Below are 25241 nucleotides of genomic sequence, written 5' to 3' on the forward strand. Positions count from 1 at the left end.
TCTTTGATTTAGCCTAAATATTATGGCTGTCCCTAGAACAGCGGTTCCCAACCTTTTCCAGTTGGGGACCCATTTTGACAATTCAGGAAGACTTGGTGACCCAAAGCAATTCGAAAACAGGGGGAGGAGGGAGGACAGAGCCACCTGGGGAGACACTTGGCGACCCTTTTGAAATGTTTGGGTCCCAACCCATAGGCTGGGAAACCCTGCTCTAGAATCTTACACCAAAGAGGAGCTCCATTCTGCGAGGTGTGGTCCGTGTGTGTGTAAATGCTCATGCGCACGCAAACATGTCATGTCCCGGTTCTGATAAGGGTAGCCGCAGGCAGACTAACACGGGACACTGCCCAGATGGAATGGTGGCCTTGTTGGTGGCCAGATGTGAGAAGGGGAGGGGGGCAGAACTGGGGTCGGGGATTGGAAGAGAAGAGAGAAGGTGTCTGGTGCCTGTAAGCTGGCAGGATGTTCCCAGCACTGGGCACGGGATGGAAGAAAGAGACACGAATAGGAGATGGAAACAAGAGGGACTCTCCAGGAGCACAGGGTCAAAGGGTTCGGGCTGTTACAGTTCTGCAGGGTCTGGAGAGTGAGGAGATGGGGTGGTATGCAGGGAGGGACGGGGGCGCTGGAGCTGACCAATAACCCCGTCAGTGCTGGGTTTGTCAAGGAGCCCAAGGGAGGTAAGATCTGAATCTCAATGGATTTTGGTTGCCTCTGGGTGCCAAGAAGAGGTGAAAGTAACTTAAATGTCTTAAAGTTAGTGTCACATTGCAGTCCCCCTCCCTGCCTTGTGGAGGCCAGGGGATTGGGTGTTGGGATAGGACAGTACTTGTAAGAAATCCAAGTGTGTGTGTGGGGGGCAGGGAGTGGCGGGTGTAGGAGTCAGGGCAGAGGGTTGTGGGGGGACTCAGGGCTGGGAGTATGCCCACCCTACTGTCCAAGTGCCAGATCCCTGGGGCTGGGGCTTGGGTGAGCTGTGGCTAAGCAGGGGAGGAAGCCAGCAGCATCCATAGCGCTGCCCCCAGCTGTTGGTGTTCAGCTTAGCTATCTGGCCTGGCTGGCCTTGAGGCCAGAGAGCAGCAACAGCAGCTTTTGGAGAATTCCACGTGACCACATAAGTGTTGGGAGTCCAGGTCCCTTCCACTTCTGTGGGCAAGCAGGTGGCACGCAGGATGCTATCAGTGTACTTGATGCTGCTTCCCCTGCATGCTGACCAGAGCAGGCAGTGGAGGCTCTTTCTCACCCAGGAGTGCCTGATCTTCTACCTGGCCTTCAGCGCCGTAGCACAGGCCTTGCTTACATTAGCAAAGGAGTGACTCCATTAGCAGGTAGCAGTAATGAGCTGTTATCCCCTGGTGGAGCAGATGCTAGAGGGGCATGTGATACACTTCAGTGCTTGCACAGAGAGGGCACATCTGCCCAGCAGGGCAAAGCCGAATTAAGCTGCGCAACTTCACCTACATCAATTCTGTAGTCAAAGTTGCTTAACTCAGCTTTTGGTACTGTCTACACACAGGGGCTACGTCTACACTGGTATGATTTTCCAGAAATGCTTTTAACGGAAAAGTTTTCCGTTAAAAGCATTTTCGGAAAAGCGCGTCTAGATTGGCAGGACGCTTTTCTGGAAAAGCACTTTTTGCGGAAAAGCATCCGTAGCCAATCTAGATGCGCTTTTCCGCAAAAAAGCCCCGATCGCCATTTTTGTAATTGGGGCTTTTTTGCGGAAAACATAACTATGCTGTTTACACTGGCCCTTTCGGGCAAAAGTCTTTCGGGAAAAGACTTTTGCCTGAATGGGAGCAGCATAGTTTTTCCGGAAAAGCACTGATGATTTTACGTCAGTGCTTTTCCGGAAATTCAAGCGGCCAGTGTAGACAGCTGGTAAGTTTTTCCGGAAAATCATTTGATTTTCCGGAAAAACTTGCCAGTGTAGACACAGCCAGGAAGTCGAAGGGAGAACACTCTTCCTTTGACTTCCCATACTTGTGAATGAGGGTTATTATGAGTCAGAGTAAGACGTCCTCCAGCTCAACATTATTTTGAAATAACGGCTTGCAGTGTAGCTGTGCACTTAGTTATTCCAAAAAAACGCTGCTGTGTAGACGTACCCAGAAGGTCCTTTCTGGCTTCCTCCGGTATGGTGAATTTACTATTTTAAATCCAGACACTTGGGCGGAGCACTGATTCCTACTTCCCCCACTGTCAGCCCACATTTGCCCAGGTTTTCTCTCCTTTGTGCTTTGCATGTAATTAAGTATGGTGGAATGCAACTGCAAATAGCTGTGCTTAGTGAAGCATCAGAGCTTGTCTCCCTGGATGAGTCTTGGTTCAAGAGCTGCACAGGCTTCAGAGAGTCTAAACTCAAAGTTTCATTAATTCAGAACCTCTGCAACCTGCAGCCAGTTGGCTGTGAGAGACATTGCATCACTGCGGAGGTGAATGGCATGTTCAGATCCTCTGGAGAGAAGGGCTGGGTAGGAAAGTAGGCCTAAGCCAAGCAAAAACAAAACCAGTTAAGTTGTTGGGCCAAGACTAATATAGCAGCTTGCAATGCCCCAACACCTTACACACTGATAAATAAACTGTAGGAGATCCTTCACCATCCCTGAAGTGCTGCCACCTCTAGGGTGGAGTATGACTGCTGCTGAATGCTCTTCAGGAATGCCACAAAGCAGCTTTTCCTAGGATGTGCCCATGTGAAATGCTGAATACAGAATACCGTGCGTGTTTGAAAGCCCAGAGGGACCTTGGCAAGCAGGATGGAATTGCCATGCCGGGACTAAGACTGGACACTGATTCTGTGGAAAGCTCCAAGGGATCATGAATTATTGTGAAGGAGGGTTTTGAACAACTAGTCGACTATCGGATAAGCAAATGCTTATCGGATAATCGACACGCTAGTCGACTAGTCGCTTCCCTGCTTGCTGCCTCTATCAAAGAGGCAGCAAAGGGTGGGGGACAGGAAAGGGGATGCTTCAAAGTGGGGACTCCCCCGCTTACCTCAGTCTCCATTATGCGTTGCTGCTTTGAAATGCCGCAAGGAGCATGGGGTCAGCGGGGGACTGCTTGAATCCCGGACTGGCCCTGTGCTCACCGCAGCTCTTTTGCCTTTGAAGTGTAGCAACAGCCTTGGGGTTGTTGCTACACTTCAAAAGCAGAGACGCCCTTATCAACTAACTGAATAGTCGATACAAATTGCATTGACTATTTGATTAGCCCATTGTTCTCAATTTAACATCCCTAGGCTCAAGACCCTATTGAATTTGTCTCTTCTGGCATGCGAAGCAGTAAAAGGCCCTTTAGCGCCACACAGGAAAATGGGCTCTGCAAGGCAGAGGGAAGAGTATCTCCTACTGAATTAACAGCCGTGCTCCCTGCAGCATTTAGGTTCCCTCATACCAGGCTAAAATGCTTTTGCCTGCTGAAGTGAAGCATGGGGCATTATGCTCTCTGTCCAGGAAAGGCTGCTTCCCTCCCTGTACTGCCACTGCCTCACACCCACATCCTTAAAGGAAATGGGAGGCTCAGGAGAGCATGTAGGACCGGTCCACGTAAGCCTGACCCTCTTGGGTGTAACCAATACCTTCAGTGGCACTGCTGAGCTGTGCCTAACACTGAGGGTACGTCTAGACTACAGGCTTTTGTCGACAGAGGCTTTGTCGACAAAGCTTCTGTCGACAAAGAGCGTCTAGACTACATCCAGTTCTGTCAACAAAGCAAGCCGCTTTGTCGACATGAGAGTGTAGATGCAAAGGACAGTGTAGATGCAATAATGCCTTCTATCGACAGAACTCTGTCGACAAAAGGTGTTATTCCTTGAAGAATGAGGTTTACCACCGTCGACAAAACTGCCGAGTTCTGTCGATGTTATGTCGACAGGACTCGGTGGTAGTGTAGACGCAGGTATAGTTTTGTCAACAAAAGTCCGCTTTTGTCGACAAAATCCTGTAGTCTAGACACACCCTGAATCTTTTTTCAGGGTCAGCGTTGCTAAGAATTGTTTGCCCTTGAGTAGCACCTCTCGGCAATCTCTCAAGGCACTTTACAAGCAAGAGCTAACTCTTCCTCCTTGTGCACCCAAAGCAGTTCTCGTTGTAACCTGCCTGTTCGGTAGGAGACTGGATTGAGGCACATGCAGTGGTACTAGTCCGAAGTCACAGAGCAAGTCAGTGATGGAGCCAGACGCAGAACCAGAATAGACTCTTATTCTAACCAGTAGGTCACCGTCCCCACCGGCAGTGTAAACTGAACTCAGGTGGACCAACAGCCAACTGCTCTCGGGAACTGGCAGAAGTTTTTCAGTTTAGGAGTGGAAAACGTGAAATACCTGTGGTGAAACGTTACCAGTTTGAAAGGAAAGGAAAAACTTAAGAACCCAAACTCTCCCTGTGCTTGTAACTTAAGGGGAGGAGGAGAAATTAACATGAATTCTGCATGAGCAGCATTGATTTAATAAAGAAAAAGTGGATTGCTGAAAGCATCTGACGGCTCCCAGCCCTGGGAAGCTGTCGTGTCATGCTACATGGACTGGTGGGCCTACAGAGGGAACAGCTTTCTGGGGCCTTTGTTTTAAAGAAGGAGGAATCCTTTGTGGCAATCACGTCTCCTTTCGCAGTTTGTTCCTCTGTCCTCACCTTTTACTGCATCTCTCAGTCCAGATTGATGTAACATTCTCCAGGGCTTAGCAAACAAAGTACCCAGAGAAAAGGCTTGCACTGTGTTTGGAGGGTGGGGAATTTAGCTGAACAGATTGGCTGCATCTAGACTGGCATGATTTTGCGGAAATACTTTTAACGGAAAGTTTTTCATTAAAAGTATTTCTGCAAAAGAACGTCTAGATTGGCATGGATGCTTTTGTGCAAAAAGTGCTTTTGCGCAAAAGAATCCGTGCCCAGTATAGACGCGCTTTTGCGCAAGAAAGCTCCGATGGCCATTTTAGCCATCGGGCTTTCTTGCACAAAAAATTAAGGTGCCTGTCTACACTGGCCCTCTTGCGCAAGTATTCTTGCACAAGAGGGCTTATCTCTGAGTGGGAGCATCAAAGTATTTGCACAAGAAGCACTGAATTCTTACATTAGAACGTCAGTGCTCTTGTGCAAATTCAAGCGGCCAGTGTAGACAGCTGGCAAGTTTTTGTGCAAAATCTTGCCAGTCTAGACGCACCCATTGTGTGCTGAGGGGTCTTTGCTGGAGCTGGTGAAACCTGCTTCTGTCAGGAGCCTGAGTCTTGAGACCAGCTGTTTTGTGAGGGTTCGCATCAGCTGCTGTTCTTAGTCTCCGGTTTGTTCATGTCCTAAAGTTCAGCGATCCCACAGAACCCACCAGTTTCAAATTAACCATCTAGTTTTGCTTGGCTTTGCTCTGATGCAGGGCTGGGTGAGATATCAGACCAATCTCTAACAAGTTGAGATTCAGAGGAGACCTGTGAGGGGGATCACCTCATCTCACAGGTGACTCCTCTGGGGTTCTTATAGTTGATTCTGAAGCCACTGGGACTAGCTTGTGTCTGAAGGTATACCTACACTACAGAGATTTTCAGGAAAGCAGCCGTTTTTCTGAAAAAACCGTTAATTACGTCCCCACTGCAATTATGTACTTTTGAAAGAAAATCGAAAGAACAGAGGGTTTTTTTTTGACATTGGTAATCCTCTTTCTATGAGGAAGAAGCCTTTTTCCGAGAGAGTTCTTTTGCAAAAAGGCGCGTGTGGACGGGGAAGAGGGAGTTCTTTCAAAAGAAGAGGAAAGAGGAAAAAGCACAGGTGCCCTGGTGGCCACTCAGCCCATAGTAATCACAGCTTAAATGCGAGACAGTGTCCATTCAGTGTGGGCGAAAAGCAGATGGCTTTTTTGATGTGCTTTGGAAGTGTGGACATTCTCTTTTGGAAGAAGTTTTTTCGGAAGATCTCTTCTGGAAAAGATTCTTCCGAAAGAAGCCTGCAGTCCAGACATAGTCTGAGACAAGATACCTCGTTCCACGAGACGTACAGATAGTGCGGAATGGCTTGCTAGTTCGAACTATCTAGCCCATGCCGCATGTAGCCGCGCGGCACGGGGTTCGAACAAGCTGGCATTTAAAAATGGCGCCGGCTGGCTTATGCAAATGAAGCCCGGGAAATTCAAATCCCGGGCTTCATTTGCAAGTACGGTATGCCTACATTACCACCCTAGTTCGAACTAGCGGGGTAGTGTAGACATACCCCTAGAGATCTGGATTTGACCCAAGGTCTGCCTATTGCCTATCAGACTTTGTGTAAAGAGCATGATGCTGGTTTTGAGTGTCAGCTGTTATCTTACCCATTACAAAGATAGTTTCCCCAATTATTACCTCTAATATCATTAGCTCACAGATATTTACCTTCCCCCATCCCCCCTCTGTTCTGAAATTTGATTTGTCCTTTTCATATGTGTTCATTTTTTAAAATTTTATTCTTTGGTATATATGGTCATGCCAATTTTCTTCCACTATTTGATCTGAGGAAGTGGGTCTGGCCCACAAAAGCTCATCACCTAATAAACCATCTTGTTAGTCTTTAAAGTGCTACGTAGTCCTTTTTTTTTGTTTCAGCTGTTCAGACACACCTACCAACTTCACAACTAACACTTCCTGAATGAATTATTTCCAATTAGAAGCTTAATTTCTGTGCCTCCATTTCTGCCTTGGGACTGCATGGTTAGTGACACTTCATCCATCCTTATAGGATGCTCTGACATTAGATAAAGGCAGAGTCCTGGTCATTAAAAGTCTTTGTTTTCTAAGGTTTTTTTAAAAAAAATCTTTGCTTGACAGGGGTTACAAAATCATTGCTGGTCTCAGAAGTCATCCCATCTTCTAGCAGTAGTACTAGAGTGTCCAACAGGAATATTGGCTGATATGGGAGGGGGAGCAATTCAAATAGGAATGGAGAAAATTGTGTGAACAATACATGGACCCCTCAGAGACTTCCTCCACTGCTATAGCCCTCCAAGCCTTGTGGAGTTTAATCATGCGCTATTTCTAGATATTTTGCCTTACCCTACATTTCAGCAGTTCTGAGTTGAGTTGCTGGGCAGGCAAGCAGCCCCACTCCCGAACACAGACAGAAGCCAAAGATGAGGGTTTTTGTTTAGACCTTCACAATTTCTAATGGACTTGACTCTCTCGCAAGCACTGATGGTAGCTCTTGGACGCATGTTGTTTGCCTTGCTCTCTCGGCTGAGCAAACAGCAGATCGGAGCCAAATACTCCTCCTTCCCAAACCACACAGTACCCAAGGCCAAACGATTAGAAATGCAAAACTGCACTGGACCGCACGACCCGGCCACCCTTTGCATATTCAGTATGTGCCAATCAAGAGGCACAGGAGCCTCAGCAAAACTCAGTTCTGTGGCCTGCAGAACAATATTGCTTTGTACCTGACATCAGTGGAGGGTAAACCTCGGTAGCTTGGAAGTTTAATTACAACCAAAAAAGCTCCTGTGTTTGGGAGACTGGAGCTGGGGAAACACAGGGAGGTGGCAAAAACAGGGCAGAGATTCTAATGGGGAAATATGCGTATTATTTATATTATGGCAGCAGCTGGCCTGCTGTATTATGGCAGCAGCTAATTGAAAAAAGGGTCCCATTGTGCTAGGTGCTGTGCAGGGGTGTAGCAAGACTGACCCTGCTCAGAGTAGCATACAAGTCTAAATTGACAAGCCCAGCAGGTGATGAAGGAAGTATTTCTCCCCCCATCCCTTACAGAATGTGGAGCTGTGGCATAGGAAGAAGTGATGTGCCCAAAGTCTCAGGCTATGTCTACACTACGTGCTTTGCTGGAAGAGGCAATGCAAATGAAGTGCAGATTAGCATTTTTTATGCTTCATTTGCATAATCTATTCCGATCCATTTTTGCACAAGGGTTTTTGTGCGAAAACAAGCTGTGTGGACGTTTCTGTTTTGTGCAAAAAAACCCACCCTTTTCCGGCACGATCCTTATGCCTCCTCTGGGAGGGGTTTTTGCCCAAAACGGAAACGTCCACACTGCATGGTTTTGCGCAAAAACCCCTTGCATAAAAACAGATGGGAAGAGATTATGCAAATGAAGCAAGAGAAAATGCTAATCCATGCTTCATTTGCATTGCCTCTTCTGGCAAAGCACATAGACTTGACATAGCCTCACAGAGGCCTTGTGCAGAGCCAGATTGGGGGGCGGGGGGGGAACAAGCCGGACAGCTGCCCAGGGCACCAACCTATAGGGGGCACCTGGTTGAAGTGGCAAGGGGTGCCTCACGCTCAGGGGCGGGGCCGTACATACACTGTGCACCTGGGGGTGGAGTGAGCATGTGCCACGCCCACGCTGCCCAGGGTGCAAGAATGGCTTGGGCCAGCACTGGCCTTGTGGTAGAGCTGGTACGGGAACTAACGTTGTTGCTTGAACCACCAGAACTTCCTTCCTCTTTGTGATTGACACACCTGTAGATGCAAGTAGGGCTAGTGGCCGAGAAGGAGAAGGGCTCGTCAGTCCCTAACACCAGACACAGGCTCCCATTTCTTAACATATTTATTTAAAAGTAAATACAGGCACATAAGGCTGCCAACTTGATAGGGGCTTTGTGAACTGAGCAAATGGCCGGAGCTGTTCACAGCGGCTAAAGCTCTCCCAGCCCCAGATCTAACATGGCTTCGCTCCCCGGAGTGGATGTCACTAGACCATGAGAGAACTGCTGGACTACAGCTACACGCTAGCATGCTGTGATAGCCAGTGTAGGTCCTAGCTGTGCGTCTAGGCCTGGGTGCTACCCCTGGACACATCCAGGCCTCTAGCCTGGTGACAGAATGGGCCAATAGCTGTGTCAATGCTAACTGGAACTCTGCTGTCACTGGGTTCCCTGGCTAAGTCCTGCCTGTGATATAGACAGGTGCTACAGTCTGTGGCAGTGAAATATGATGGAAGGGAAAGAGGAGCAAGGGAGTAGATGGCTTGTGGATATGCGGAAGGCTAAAAAAACAACTCCCTTTGTACTATCCCCACAGTATCTAAGGTCTCTGCTCCTTCCAGCTTAGTGGGGTCAAGAACATTTGTCCATTGCAGCCAAGTTCTTTGGACCACGGTATTTTCTGGATGACACTTTCCAACTGACCAGTACTAAGAGGATCCATTTGTTCATTTTAGATTAAAATAGGTTCTACATTTTAAAAATGTATTGTGAGATGTGAAAAGAAACCTCAGGCCTTTGTCATGCTAGATTCACTGAACCCATGGAATGAATTAAAAATATACCACAGGGTGCATTTTCGGGTGTATATTTTGCATATGCATTGCTTCTTAAACAAACAAACAAACAAACTCTACTTAAGGTCCTACCATGTGATTTATAAATGGGTTACTGCCTCTTTAAATCATGGTGTGTTTTAGTCACAGGTACAATAGTAGAGTCAATCTCTAGAAGCCAAAATTTATATTAATAAAGTTGGAATGAGGTACAATGTTAACCTCTTCCATCCATCTTTCTTTGAGTCCATAATTGGTGCCATCTAATTTCCCATGAGAAATTATGTGTGGGAAGGGGAGGAGGCAAAAGAAAGCAGGTTGTTATTGCATGTATCACACTTAATGCATAATGAAGCTTTACAAGAATGATTTTCAATATTCAGCAGCTATCCATTCTCCCAGGGGAGATAGATTAGGACAGAGGGAGGTAGTGGGTCTCATACCCTCTAAGGACCTGCTTGAGCAAATCAAGGTTATGCACCAGGAAAGGTCATAGGAAGCTGGATGGAAGTTCATGGAGCTGGGTTTAATAACCTTGCCTGGAGCCAACCAGAGGGCAGTTGTGGCTTAGTGGACAGGACACTTGATTACAGTTGACGTGAGGTGTGACCTGGGCCAAGTTTCTAACTTTGGGAGTCTATTGCACCGTGTAGTGGAGTGCTGTTAAAGGCTGACAGTACCCTTGTAAAGAATGGCTTAGGAATAGCTGTCCCGAATAGCTTACAAACTGAAGCTTGTTAGAATGTAAAATATAGTGCACATGGGTTATTAAAAACCTACTTATTGTGTTAAAATGTGTGTAACAGCTCCTTCTGCATCATGGCTATGAAACTTTAGACTTGGAAGCAATGTTTTAGTGGCAGATAAAGCACTGGTTTTGTACTCAAAATAAAATTAATATTAAATAAGATCCCAGCAGAGGTGCTGTGGATTTTGGAGTTAATGGCGTGTGACTAGTGAATTGTGAGTGACACTTATTATCTAAGGGGAAAAATGATCTGTCATTATATATTTGTCAGTCAGTCCTGGCTCTTTAAGGAGAGTTTGTATATGTGTGTGTGTGTTTGAAGGTAGAGGTGAGGAAATGATGAGAAGAAAATTGAAATTGGGAGTGGGATGTGAATAAAAGAGATGGGAGAACCACAAAGAGATACTGAGGTCAAATCTTAAGCCAAAAAGCCTTAGCTGAAATCCATATTTACCCGGTGGAAGAGGATAAACTCAGTAAGAAGAAGAAGAAAAAAAATAAGCCTCTTAAGAGGAAATTGGAGCGATCATGAAAAAATAGTGAGGTTAAAAATATATAGATAACCGAGTCAAGTTTTCAGGCAGACCCTGAACCTTTGCACACAAGTTCTGTGCATTCCAAATCAGCTGCCAGGAGTTGGAAGTCTGAACATGCTTGCACCCACAAAAACACCTGGCTGGACAAGGGCAAAACTTGGAGGTGCAATTGTGGAGGCTAGGGGAGGGGGGCTGGAAAGTTGGCCCTTTGAGGCCATGAACGGCTTCTGAGTCCTTTGAACAGACTTGCGAATGCTTGAGTACATTTGGGGTTGAATTAAGCAGAGTTAGGAGCAGAATAGCAAAAACAGGAGGACCGTGGAAGATTCCCTTCCATGTAAATGAATGTTTACTATCCCTAGATTTTTTGGCTGTTCCCCTCTTGTTTGCTTTTACCATGGGGCCTGATCCTGCATTGGTGTGGGTCAGCTCAGAGACAGACCCCCAAAAACAGTTAATTCAAAAAGGGGGAGAAAAGCTTTTGTGTGGGACTCTGCTGCCTCCCTGCCCTTTACGTGCAGAGGACAGGCAAATTCTTGTCTGTTTCTCCAATTAGCCTTTTTAATGGAATGGTTCACAGGGGGCTTCTTCCCCTTTAATTAAATCTGAGGAAGTGAGTGTGTGAAAGATGGACACAGTAGCCCAGAGACCGGGCAGCTGTCACCCAAGTCATTCTGGGAAGCCGCTCTGCTTAATAAATGAGGAACGAGAAAAAAAGAGCATCTATTTTGCATCCTCTTTATGCAGGGATCTAAGGCTTCAAAGCTCAGCCTCAGGGATAAAAGGTCACCTGTGTCGCCACGCAGCCATTTCCTCAAGACATGTGTCAGTGGCTCACTGGCAGATGGGCCCTCGAAGGTTGCTCCGTGTGATAGGTATCTCTGAAGCCGTGACGCGAGACGAGAGGATGACTGTCAGTGCTGAACTTGGAGGAGTTTCAGAGCAGCCTGCAAATATTTCTTTCCAACCCTTTGTCCTGTGAGGGACTTTTTGCACTTGCTGTGTTGAAAATGGCCCCTGCTGTCCTACTCTTTTGCAGGTTTATTAATGGAGGGGAAGCTGTTTTTCCTCCCCCTCTCTCTTTGTGCCCACACTAATAAATCACCGTGACAGGAGTTTGCTCTTACTTAACACCCTACATTATTTACCCAGTGCAGGGAGGAGGTTAATTCAGCTGAAATTGCTGCATGCTAGAAATGGTCTCTCTTGAAAATGTTATTAATATTCAGCATCTAAACAAGGGAAACCTATTGTAATAATTGCACTGGCAATTCATCAAGTCTGGCTCACCAGTGCAATGATCAGACAAATGCACCAGCTCTGAAATAATGAAGGTTGCTCCACCTCGCTCCCCCAAAACCCATCTCCAGATGAGTTGAGTGGAGAGATGGATGGGCTTCCATTTGTCACTTACATAATGACTAATACCTCTTCATTAAGATGGGTTGGGTTTCATGCACATGACTGATTCCCTAAGCATCCAGATAAGAATATAACACGCACAGCTTGGGGATGTGGCTAGATACAGACCTATTAGTTGGGCTATTTGTGTATATTTAAAGGGGCACAGATGGCTGGCACCAATATTTAAGTTTTGTATTTAGAAGTAATAGAGTCATTTTAGGGTTTTGAGCAATAGATTACATGAAATCTAACAGAAATATGTTTTAAATTAGGTCAGAAAAATTGGATGTAGCCTTCTTGTTGACCAGTTGGTGGGGAAGCAAAGTTTTCCTAGGAACTTCCTTAATTAGGTAGGACATTTTAATTAAATAAGCAACCAAGATGTGACCATGACTCTAACCCTGCACCTGGCTCCAACTACTAGATCGGGGTGGGCAATCATTTTTTGCCAGGGGCCACTTAAAAATGTTTTGAAGTGGCCACATTTGAAGAGGTGGGATCTCAAATGGAAGGTGTGGGGCCAGGATGCTTCCAGGCTTTCCCACTCACCGATCATGATAGTTCTGGGGGTGGGGGAGCCCCTTTGCCTCCCCTTCCCACTAAAAACCCATGCCCCCGGTGGGGGGAGGAGATGTCCCGTGCTCCCCCATCCCCAGGCCAATCAGGTGCCTCCTCCCGCCCTGCCAGGAGCACGTGGTGCTTCTAAGTGCTGTGTGCTCCTTGCAGGGTGGGGTAGGATGGTGGAAACTTTGCACGCACCTCCGCCCCCAGGTCAATCGGGGGTTGGGGGTGGGGGAGTGTGCAAAGACTCCTCTTGCCCTGCCAGGAATGTGGTGCGCTTCAAAGTGCTGCATGCACCTGGCAGGGCGGAGGAAACTTTGTGTGCTTCCCCCAGCCCTCAGACCCTAATTGGCCTGGGGGTGGGGGAGTGGCAGGGCCTCCACAGGCTGAATCCACCCACTTGGTGGGCTGGATCTGGCCCGCGGAGGCCCTTTTGCCCACCCCTGCACTAGATGAAACAGACCGTGTTACAAGCCTTGGCATAAGGTGAAAACGTTACAAAGAACACATAGGAACTTCGATTATTCTTTATGCACACGCTTAGTAGAGGTCACCTATCAGTCTTAATGAGCTGCAGAAGGGCAAAAGCTTTGCAACCCTGCACAGGGAGGATTGGGGTCTGGTCTGCTTGCTGGATCAGAACAAAGGCCCTGTGTCTGTATAAACTCAAGGGCTACGTCTAAACTGGCATGATTTTCTGCAAATGCTTTTAAAGGAAAAGTTTTCCATTAAAAGCATTTGCGGAAAAGAGCGTCTAGATTGGCACGGATGCTTTTCCGCAAAAGCACTTTTTGTAGAAAAGTGTCTGTGCCAATCTAGACGCGCTTTTGCGCAAAAAAGCCCCAATCGCCATTTTTGTGATCGGGGCTTTTTTGCGCAAAACCAATCTGAGCTGCCTACACTGGCCCTTTTGCGTAAAATTTGCGCAAAAGGGACTTTTGCCCGAATGGGAGCAGCATAGTATTTCTGCAAGAAGCACTGATTTCAGACAGTAGGAAGTTAGTGTTCTTGCGGAAATTCAAGCGGCCAGTGTAGACAGCTGGCAAGTTTTTTTGCAAATGCAGCTGCTTTTGCAGAAAAACTTGCCAGTCTAGATACAGCTGTTTATCCCAAAGTCCGTTCTTTGTTTATTCATTTGTGAAGGACCCACTTTGAATTAGTATTTTGTGAACCTCATGAGGTGGTGGAACTGTTACAACCTAATAATCTCCCGCTGTTTTTAATTCTTAGAGGGCTGTGATCATGCTCCCTCTGGAATTACGTATAATCCCTGGTCCACAACGATACACAAACTTGATACAATAGGATCTCCCCAAAATAGGGCCCCTGTTGTCATGTCCGCTTGCAAGTATCTTGTCTTCCTCTTGGCGGAGGTGAAGGAGAAGCATTTGATTAGAATTGGTGATGATGGGGTGGCGGGCAGGCAGGAGAATGAGTGAATACATGAGGGAGTGGAATAGTGGAATATGAGCCCATGTTACTGAAGTGAAGTATGTGGTAAGCACACAACACATGCTGGCATTTGTACAGCACATCCTACAATGTCTCCAGTACTTTTTCCCTTTGAGTTCTGTAATTATAACTAAAAAGGTTACTGATGTTTTGGTGTTTATTTTTTTTGATCCCTCTGTCTGAAAAGCCAGGTTGCCATAGATACCATCCATCCAAGTTTGCAGGATGTTAACCGTGATGAAAACAACAAAAGATACATTCCAGAACTCTTAAACCTTATTCAGAACAGCTCTTCCACTGGTCTTTCTCTTGGGGCCTTCCAGAGCTAGAAGCAAATGTTGTGCATCCCATTAGAAGATGGGTCTCTCCCCCAAAGCTTTTACACCTAATGGCTGTGTCTACACTGCACCCCTTTTCTGGAAAAGGGATGCAGATTAGACCAGTTGGAATTGCAAATCCGCGGGGGATTTAAATATCCCCCGCGGCATTTGCATTTACATGGCTGCTGCTTTTTTCCGGCTTGGGGATAAGCCGGAGAAAAGCGCCGGTCTAGACACAATTCTCCAGAAAATAAGCCCTTTTCTGGAGGATTTCTTATTCCTACTTGAAAGGACACATTGAAAGTAGGAATAAGAAATCCTCCGGAAAAGGGCTTATTTTCCGGAGAATCGCGTCTAGACTGGCGCTTTTCTCCAGCTAATCCCCAAGCCAGAAAAAAGCGGCAGCCATGTAAATGCAAATGCCATGGGGGATATTTAAATCCCCCACGGATTTGCAATTCCGACTGGTCTAATCCGCATCCCTTTTCCAGAAAAGGGGTGCAGTGTAGACACAGCCAATGGAAGTCAGACTGTTAAACCATGACTGGTGCAGGATTGAATACATAGCTGGGCCTGGGCCTCAAACCAGTCATCTGGAGGTGGGGTGGATGGGAAATTTCTGGCAGATTTTTTAAAAATGAAATGTGGTGGTTGTTTGGAGCTACTCAGGTTGTTTGGCATGTCAGATTAGTGGGCAGAGGGCAGGTGAAAGGGCAATAAATGGAGCTTATTGACTGGTCCTGCATGATAACAAGGATTATACCAGCACCTACAGTGTGTAGCATAATGTGTAGCCCCTATGATATATCCGAGCTACTATGTGTGTTAAACATAATAGTAGATCAATGCAACAGGCCCAGTTCTGGTAACCCATCTTGGAGCTGGGCCTGCTTATGCCTATTCAGTTGCAGGACCTGGAATTTATATTCTGTCTCTGTTCCCCTGTTTTATGTTTCTTCCTGTCTTCTTCCCAGCCAGACCCTTACAGCAGTAATAATGCCTTCCGTTAAAGCAATAATAATGTCTAAGAGAGCCCATTATTGAGGGAATAAAATTGTCTTGAATATAATAGTCTGTGGAAATAGTATTTTTCTGCATTCTCTATTGAACTAAATCTGATCAAAGAGAAGTGAGTACCCTGCACATGCCTGCGCTGTGTGCACACAGGCTGTTCTGTGTGTTTAAAATACAGCCCCCAAGCTTTACCGGGTTATTTTTAGGCATGACGCACCCACCATTGAAATACCCAGTTATTTTTACGATGGAGTGCAGCAATCTTGTTATGACATCGTCAGCCATCAGAATAAATAGCGGCTAGCTGCAAATAGGAAATGAAAAGAGAGAGCAGAGCCAAGAGCGCAGGTCTAGCAGCAACACAGTGTCTTTCCCTTGGTTTTGGCAGTGAAATACTGGAATCTTTATTTGTTAGTGTCCTAGACTGACACCTCTTGTGGTCTTGCTGTGCTAGATTCCCTGTGGCCTGTCTACTCTGAGGTTTAGGAAGTGTTGGTCATCACTGTCTGTCTATGACTATTATCTAGAGAAGGAATTGCCCTAGGTAGTGAGAGCTCTGGCATGCCAATGGACTTCCTGGCCCATAGCTGCATGGTCCTGTCCCGTTATGCAAATCTCTTCACACTTATTGGCTGGTGGAGTGGGTGTTCAGACTCCCATAATAATGTTGTGGGGTTTTTTCAGTCACCTTACAACCAACGGTGAAAGTAACATTTCTTGCAGATACCGTCCCAGTGCAACCCGTGTCCCTGCCATCTCTTTAAATAGCTCCCTGCTGGCTTTTGCCGCAGCTCAGCCAGCTCTTGCCAGAGCTGTGAGCCAGGGTGCACCCACTTACTTTCACCTCCAGTTACAACATGCAAATCTCTGTGCTCTGCCTGGCAGGAGCACAAGGATTTATATAATGGCTGCAGAGCCTTCTCTTTACAGACCTCATGTTCTTGCTGCATAGTTTTAATACAGAACAATGGTAAGAACCAGATTCTTTGGTTCGTATATTCTGTGACACAAACACTTGGGGTATGTCTAGACTACATGCTTCTTTCGAAAGAGATCGTCTAGATCCGCTTTTTCGAAAGAGAGCACCCAGGTAATCTAGATGCTCTCTTTCGAAAAAGCCCAGTTTGTGGTCAAGAACACCTTTTTTTGAAAGAGCTCTTTTGAAAAAAGGCATTTTTCCTCGTAAAATGAGGTTTACCGTTGTTGAAAAAACCGCTGCGTTCTTTTGATTTAATTTCAAAATAACGCGGTGGTAGTCTAGACGCAGGTGAAGGTTTTTTGAAAAAAGGCGGTGGTAGTCTAGACGTAGCCTCAGTTTAACATTAAGATTGTTTCCTTGTAAACTAGGAAGTAGCAAAGAAAGCAGAGGCTTTGGAGTCAGGGCGTCTAGGTTCGGTTTAGTTTTCCTTCAGTCTCTTACAGCTCCTTCATGATCTCACATGACTTTCTTATCAATAAACTAGGAAAATACAACCTAGACGGGGCTATTGTAAGATGGGTGCCTAACTGGCTGGATAACCATTCTCAGAGAGTAGTCATTAATGGTTCATGGTCTTACTGGAAGGGCATAACAAGTGGGATTCTGCAGTTTAGTTATTGGTTCTGTTCAGTATCTGCATCAATGATTTAGATAATGGAATAAAGAGTATGATTATTAAGTGTGCAGATAATACAAAGTTGGGACGGGTTGCAAGTGCTTTAGAGGAGAGAGTCAAAATTCAAAATGATCTGGACAAACTAGAAAAATAGCCTGAGGTAAACAGGATGAAGTTTAATAAGGACAAATGCAAAGTACTCCACTTGGGAATAAACAATCCGTTTCACACATACAGAAGGGCAAGTGACTGTCTAGGAAGGAATACTGCAGAAAGATATCTAAGGGTCATAGTGGACCACAAGCTAAATATGAGTCAATAGTGTGACACTGTTGCAAAAAAATCCCACAAAAAACAAAACAAAACAAAACAAAAACACAATTCTGGAATGCATTAACAGGAGTGTTGTGAGCAAGACATGAGAAGTCATTTTTCCACTCTACTCTGTACTGATTGGGCCCTAGTTGTAGTATTGTTTTCAGTTCTGGTCCCCATGTTTCAAGGAAGACGTGGAGAAATTGGAGAGAAGAACAACAAAAAATGATTAAAGGTCTAGAAATCATGACTTATGCAGGAAGACTGAAAGAACTGAGTTTGTTTAGTTTGGAAAAGAGAAGACTGAGAGAGGACATGATAACAGTATTCAAGTACCTAAAAGGAGGATAAGGAGAAGGGAGAAAAATTGTTCTCCTTGACCTCTGATGATAGAACAAGAAGCAATGGGCTTAAATTGCAGCAAAGGAGGTTTAAATTGGACATTAGGAAAAACTTCCTCACTGCCAGGCTGGCTAACCACTGTAATAAATTGCCTAGGGAGGTTGTGGAATCTCCATCACTGAAGATATTTAAGAGCAGGTTAGACAGACGCTTGTCAGAGATGGTCTAGAATGGTGCTTGGTCCTGCCATGAAGGCAGGGGACTGGACTTAATGATCTCTCAAGGTTCCTTCCTGTTCTAGTATTCTGAGATGATTCTCTGTCTCTAAGGTGTCTAAGAACTAGGGACCTTAACCCAATTAAGCCCTTCATCTCTAATACGCTTGATGATAATATTTCCCTCCCTCTCAAGGGTGTTTTGAGCCTTCATTCACCAATACTTTTAAAAGGACTTTACAACCTAGCCTACCCTTAGTTTTTGTACTGAGTGATTGTTTTGACTGAAATGGTTACACTACTACCAGATCTAGCATGGATGGTTACACCTGTTTAAAAATAGCATAGGCCTGGTCAACACATAGGCTGAAATCCACACCCCATCCTGACTGACATAGCTAGACCATCTTAACTGCTGGTGTTAACACAACTGCGTCAACAGAAAAATACTTCTGTTGTCATAGCTACTGTCGCTTGGCCAGGCAATGTTCCTACGCTAATGGAAAAACCCCACAATGGTGATAGGCTGAGACTATACTGCAGTGCTATGCCAGTAGGGCCACAGCAACATAGCTATGCTGATATAGTCTGTGCAATGTAGACTGTACCTTATCCTGGTGTAACAGGGAATGGGAGGAAGCTATACAGGTACAGACATCTTTCGCCTGGTATCTGTCTACACGTGCAGGATTCCACCACCTCCCTTGGCAATTTATTCCAATATTTGACCACCCTGACAGTTAGGAATTTTTTCCTAATGTCCAATCTAAACCTCCCCTGCTGCACTTTAAGCCCATTACTCCTTGTCCTGTCCTCAGTAACCAAGAGGAACAAATTTTCTCCTTCCTCCTTGTGACACCCTTTTTAGATATTTGCATATCAGGGCAAAGCATGTTGCTGCTGATTGTTGAGCCTTTTCTGTTAGCTGGCTTAAAGAACATTTTAGCAAGGAGGGGCAGCACCGTTCTATAAACTCACACTGACCCCAGCTGCTTTCCTCCACACCTGTTTGTGGGCATGATCAAGTTTCTTGAAGCCAAACCTTCCCACCTACACCATGTCCCTCAAGGGCGTGAGCCCCTCATAGGTGAGGCTCCACTGGGGATAAGAGGCAAAATTCAGGGTCTGGATCCTTGTCCCTTGCGTTCTGTAGAGCTTAGCTTCACCAGAGCTCCAAGGGAAGAAAGAGACTGTGCATAAGCATCAGGACTGGGCGAGGGGAGGAATGGGCTAATGGATTCCTTGACCAGTTCTCTATGAAGAGGGAGCACACTGGCTGGTGTAGACTGTTCTATCTCTGAGATATCACCAGTAGCTGGGTAGAGGCTCTGCTCTGGCAATGGAGCCTGGAGGGATGAGGAAGGATCCCTGCTGGTTCCCATGCAGCTCCCAGCGCAGCCTGCACACTGCTACCTTCGACTCGCCACTAGAGAACAACACTGAAGAACTGAGTCTAATCTAATCATTGCTACCGTGCTCATCCCTGTAATGGCTGAGTAATGTATCTGCTGCATTAGGCTGAGCAATCAGCTCCTAAGGGAAGTGGCGGAAGCCCCATAAGCACGAGGCATTTAAAATTAGACTAGACAAGACCCGAGGGAAGATTTAGCAGGGAAGAGCCCTGCATTGGAAGGGAGCTGGGCTAGATGCATGAGCACTTTCCATGCTTGTGACCTGTTGTGGGCCGGGAAACATGGAGACAGCCTCAATGAAGTCAGTGGAGCTAAGCCCCTTTCCAGCTAAGGGCTGACGGTCTGACTCTTTAATCTCTGCCCAAGCAGAACCTAGGTAGTATACCTGGGGCTGCCATATAGGTGGAGTCTTCATCCCACATTCAATTCTTTTTTGACTTACTCCCTTCCCCATCTCATCTACTCCTGCTCTATTTAATGAGATGGTTTCCTTTGTTTCCTCTCCTGCATTGGCCATTGGTTAATGCTCAGCATTTCCTGACCCCATCCCATACTGGGAACTATTGTCTCCCCTCTATGCTTCTCATTTGGAAATCTTCCCAGTCACACCAGACCTGTTCCCTGTGGATTTCACTGCTGATAGGCATGTGTTTCTGGGCCTGAATAGGTTCCTTATAATGTACTAAGTGAGTGAATTGTCACCTGAAGAGTTTGCTGTCTGGAGGTGGCGTGGCCTGTCTTCATGTCTCTGCTGTTTTCCATGTCCTACCTGCCCTTTACCACTTCCTCGTTTGGCAATAGCCTTGGGAATCGAGGTGTGAGTCAAAGCCTGTTGAAGCCAGTGGAAAGAACTCCTCCCTTTGATCTCAGCAGAGGGCTTTGCATCAGCCCAGTGCAGGGGTCATGGTGAACATGTGCCGTGTGCAGGACAGAGGAGGTGTCTGGGGTTCTTTGCAGAACTCTTCTCCATATGTTTCCCGAGCGCAGGGTGGTCGGCCACCATGGGAAAGAGAGATGTGGGAGTGCTGGATCTGCCACTGTGCCATTCGCTCCCACCGAGCATTCAATGTGTCCGTGCTGCAGAGCTGGGTGTGTGTGTGACTATTTCTTCTTCAGCCACTGCCTGGCCTGGCTGCTTGAGCTACAAGCAGAAGAATGAAAAGGAAATGCAGCTTGTTCGCAATCCTATGGGGTTTGCTAATAACACAAAGGCATGGGCAGCCCTTTCTGCCATGGCTGGGCTCAGGCCGGCATGTCAGCAGACTCCGCATGCTGACCCCTGCTTTGTTAGCCTGTCGGAGAACCAGAGGGCCCTGCAGGATAGACCCATATCCAGCGGCCCCTGTGAAGATGGTGTTCTGCGACAGATGCTGAAAGAAGTTTGGAATTAAAATGTGGTTGTGGGTTGTTTGTTTTGTTTTGTTTTTTGGTATCCAACAGCCGCTGAACACTTAGAAAGCTCCTCTGCACCAATAATAGTACAATCATAAGTGGACTCTTGAGTACTACAAACTGCTTCTGATGTACACGCCAGCCTCTCAAAACCTTACTTTCCCTCACCCACTAAATTTTAATCTGAGACACTTTGCCAGTCCCCTGTGTCTCCCTTTGATAAGAACTCTCCCTCTGCACTACAATTCAGAAAACACACTCTCAGAAGCTCTTTTTGATCATATCCTACACCTTTCATTTCCAAAGCCCATTCCTTCTTTTCTACTCAAGGGCTTGAAATAAAAGGATTCCCATGAAAAGGATGGGCAATTAATAACGAAAGAAAGTGGGGGAGGGGAAAAGTCTCCCTTTTTAAAATAAAATAATTCATTTTTATTCAGGTTTTTATTAGAGGAGAGGATCAAAAGAGCTGGGACAAGAGAGCTGGAATCTGGTTTAAATACTACTAGCGTGTCACTGCAGACGGACATGTAGCCATCACTATGCTAGTTGGCACTTTCAGTAATTAAGGGGAGCTTCTTTTATTCCTGCCCCCACTTCCAAACTGCAGAACTTGAAGCCCAAAGTGTGTGTCTGTGGGTGTGTGAAAATGAGAATTGGCTGAGTGGGAAGCAGAGGTGCTGGCCCTGGGCAGACAATGGGAAACCTGGTAGCACTTGAGAAATGTGGAATTCATTTGGCAGCAGGTGGAGTTGTAAGTGGACAAAGAAGCAGAGGGAAAGCAAAGTGGATGCATGGATGAGCTGGTGGGGGGAGAAGCAGAGGAGGCACTAGATGAGACAAGAAAAAAACAACCTTTAGCTGCCAACTGTGGCTTAAAAGCGAGAGGGCTGGGCAAACCCTTTGAGGCTGTGTGGCTGTTGTGCATGCTTGTACCCAGCCTCTCTGTGAGTCTCTGTATAACCCACACACCTAGGCTATGTCTAGACTGCAGGCTTCTTTCGAAAGAGCCTCTTTCGAAAGATCGCATCTAGACTGCAGGCGGATCTTTCGAAAGAGAAATCCGCTTTTTCAAAAGAGAGCACCCAGCGAGTCTGGATGCTCTCTTTCGAAGACGGCCTCTTTACATTGAAGAACGCCTTCCTTCGAAAGAGGAACTTTCGAAGGAAGGCGTTCTTCCTCGTGAAACGAGGTTTACTGCCATAGAAAGAAAAGCCGCGTTCTTTCGAAATAATTTCGAAAGAACGCGGCTTGAGTCTGGACGCAGGGGAAGTTTTTTCGGGAAAAGGCTACTTTTCCCGAAAAAAACCCTGAGTCTGGACACGGCCCTAGTGCGGTTCACTGTGCCATGTAGTGGCACATAGAGTGAGAAATAAGGACAAGGGAGCTCTACAGCAGTGTTTCTCAATTTTTTTTATAAAGGTACCCCTTTAAAAAATTGTAAGTACCTCTCCTTTTAAAAAAAAAAGTACCCCCATTACCTACAGTTTTCACACACACAACATTTTTTTCTACCATTTCAACACATTTGTTTAAACAACTTAATCATAGCTGGGTGGGCGATGACATTTTTGGGTGTAAAAAGTACAAAAATAACAAAGTGTTATAAAACTTGAAACAAAAATTCAGCTTTCTCCAAATTTCAGTTGTGTTGACATACTCCCCAGACTTTTCTTGAGTACTCCTGAGGGTATTTGTACCAGTGGTTGAAAAACACTGCTCTACAGCCTAAGCTGAGAAGCAGCTGGCTTTATACATCAAGCTGTTGAGGTTCCTACATTAAGTTCCAGAGGTCCCAGGTTCAAATACACACTGCTGGTGGTTACATCTGCATCTATTCTTTCATGTCTCTTTCTTTTTAAAAATGATTTATTCATCTGAGTCACCGAGTTCAATTCCCAGTTCTGCTACAGACTCAGTGTGTGACCTTAGCCAAGTCACGTAACCTCTTCTGCCTCCATTCACCATTTTACAGATGGTAAAACTCTCCCTTTCTCCCAACTATTGTCTATCCTTTCTACTTAGGCTATGCACCCTTTGGGGGCAAGATCTGTCTCTTTATTGTGTGTGTACCGCACCCAGTACAATGGGGCTCTGATCGTAAGAAATGGTAGCCCATCTATTGTTGTAAGGAAATGCTTGGGGGCACCACAATTGTGTGCATGTTGCCATTATATTTCAGTCTTTGGGAATAGCTATTCTGAATAAGTGCGTGTGGACAAGGGAGAGAACGCAATGAGGGTGGTGGGAGGGAAGGGTCTAGTAGAGAAGATACTGAACTGGGAGTGGGAGACTTGAATTTAATTCCTGAGTATAGCACTAATCTGCTAGAACTGGACAAGTCACTGCCCTTGTTTGCCTCTTCTCTCTTTTTGCCTGTCTCCTGCCTAGGCTGGAGAAGGGGGTCTGCTGGTGGTTTCAAAACAGACAGCCCTTGCTCTGGGTGAGAGCCAGTTCTAGAGCCATGGTAATCCATAAGTTGCCACAAGGAAAACATGTTTGCTCTGTAGCACAGTGAGCTCTCTCTGTCTAGCTGAGGATTGCTCATGCAGACAGGAGGTGTCAGGTTGTGGAAAATGGCTGTTGCTGGCAGTGTCCTGAGTTATGGCAACAGAATTATTGCGAAGGGAAGTTCCTGTTGGCTCCCCTGGCAGGCGGAACCTGTGAACTGACCATCTGCGTTCAGTATTTCGGTCACGAAGTGCGTGCATAGCATCCAGCTGTCCAGGGATTAAAATGAAAACAGCTTCTTTTTGCACATGGGTGGCTCATGGAGCCATTTCAAGTACGGTGCCAAGGAAATTCATTCTCTAGAACCCAATGGCTACGTCTACACTGGCATGATTTTCCAGTAATGCTTTTAATGGAAAAGTTTTCCATTAAAAGCATTTTCGGAAAAGCGCAAATAGTTTGGCATGGACACTTTTCTGCAAAAGCACTTTTTGTGGAAAAGCGGCCGTGGCCAATCTAGATGCATTTTTCCGCAAAAAAGCCCTGATCGCCATTTTCGCGATCGGGGCTTTTTTTGCAGAAAACAAATCTCTGCTGTCTACACTGGCCCTTTTGCGCAAGTTTTTCGGAAAAAGACTTTTGCCCAAACGGGAGCAGCATAGTATTTCCGCAAAAGCAGAGACAGTCTTACATGAGATCATCAGTGCTTTTGCGGAAATTCAAGCGGCCAGTGTAGACAGCTGGCAAGTTTTTCCGGAAAAGTGGCTGATTTTCCGGAAAAACTGGCCAGTCTAGACACAGCCAATGAGTCTCAGGACTCTGGAGTCTCCCACCCCCCCAAAAATTTGTGCTGTGCTAGTTGCTCTTGGTTTCCCACCCCAGAGACAGCTGCAGTTCAGTGTCAGTGTTTCCTGCAGGTACAGGAAAGCACTCGGCCCTTGGGGATGGGACGTGCCTTTTAACGGTGGAGTAACAGTAGGCTCCTGTAGTGCTCATGACAGCACTTCCTGGGCAGGAAGACCCGTCATGAGAAGCTGGTGCTGATGCAGCCTCATACATGAATGGTCTGAGGGGTGAAGCGGGAATCTGTCTCTGTCCTGTCTGTCTTTATCTCCACCTCTGATGACATTAAGATATGGGGCCTGGTCGATTCTCTGGCAGAAGCTTGTTCCCTGGCCCTTAGGTCTGTCCATTACAATGTCCTGACAGCTGGGGTGCCGGGTGAGAGGCAGGTGGTGCATCAGGGAGGTCCTGGCTGATCCTACCCGGGGAGGTCTGATTTTCAGAGGCACAGAGCACCGGCGGCTCTCCCTGGCATCAGCTGGGCTTGCGGCTGGTCAGCACCCCAGGCCTGTGATTGGGAGCACGTATTTAATGTCAGCTGTGTCTAATTGCACGGTGGTGTTTGTTTTACCCCAGGAGGCAGCCTTTCCAAGCAAGACTGGGCCATCCAGTGGCCTACACCAGAAACGGGGAAGGAGAACAACCCCGTGTGCCAGCCCGAATCCATGCAGTGGATCAGAACGCACCTTTCCCAGAGCCCCAAAGTGCAGTCCAAGTGCATGCAGCACTACTGTCACCCTGGCTCGGCCCATGGACCCACGTATGCCCACATGGACAGACTGACTGTTGAGAGCTATCCTGGGCTCTGCCCTCCACTGGAAGTTGGCCACCGCTCTTTGCCGCCATCCCCCCGGCAGCGGCACCCTGTTCACACACCCCCACGGACACCTAACATAATCACCACCATGACGCCACCCGGCACGCCACCAGTGAGGCGGAAAAACAAGCTGAAACCACCGGGGACGCCGCCCCCTTCCTCTCGGAAACTGATTCACCTCATCCCCGGCTTTACCGCCTTGCACCGGAGCAAGTCACATGAGTTCCAGCTGGGCCATCGGGTGGACGAGGTGCACACGCCCAAGTAAGTGAGCTTCACGGGGTTACTGGGCAGGCTGAGCCTGGTGAGGAGCTGGGTGTGGGATCCTTGGGCGTGAAGCTAAGAAACAGCTAAGCAGTGTCCATCTCCGGAGAGTGGTTCAGAGCCAATGTGGTAAAATAGCTAGCAGGCCAGTATCCCCGGGCTCTATTCTTGGTTTGGGCACTGAGTAGTCTTGCGTGCATGAGGCCATCTCCCCATGCCTCAGTTTCCCCCTCTGTAAAATGGCAAAAATGTGGCAGAACTGAAGGTTTGAGAGCCAGGACTAGAAGGGGTGAAGATGCAGAAGGTGTGTTTGCTGTTGCTCACTGCCAC

General features: G+C 46.7%; 1 protein-coding gene across 1 annotated transcript in view; it reads left to right on the forward strand.

Annotated features, from left to right (window-relative positions):
- KSR2 (kinase suppressor of ras 2) overlaps positions 1-24915 on the forward strand; it is a 78572-nt gene extending 53657 nt beyond the window's left edge. Inside the window, exon 4 of the mRNA XM_089775313.1 lies at positions 24407-24915. Within this exon, the coding sequence (XP_089631439.1) occupies positions 24407-24915 (509 nt within the window). The remainder of the gene's footprint in view (positions 1-24406) is intronic.
- Positions 24916-25241: the final 326 nt, after the last annotated feature.

This window comes from Pelodiscus sinensis, chromosome Z (genome assembly GCF_052426305.1).
Source record: "Pelodiscus sinensis isolate ZL-2025 chromosome Z, ASM5242630v1, whole genome shotgun sequence".
NCBI classification, from domain to species: domain Eukaryota; kingdom Metazoa; phylum Chordata; order Testudines; family Trionychidae; genus Pelodiscus; species Pelodiscus sinensis.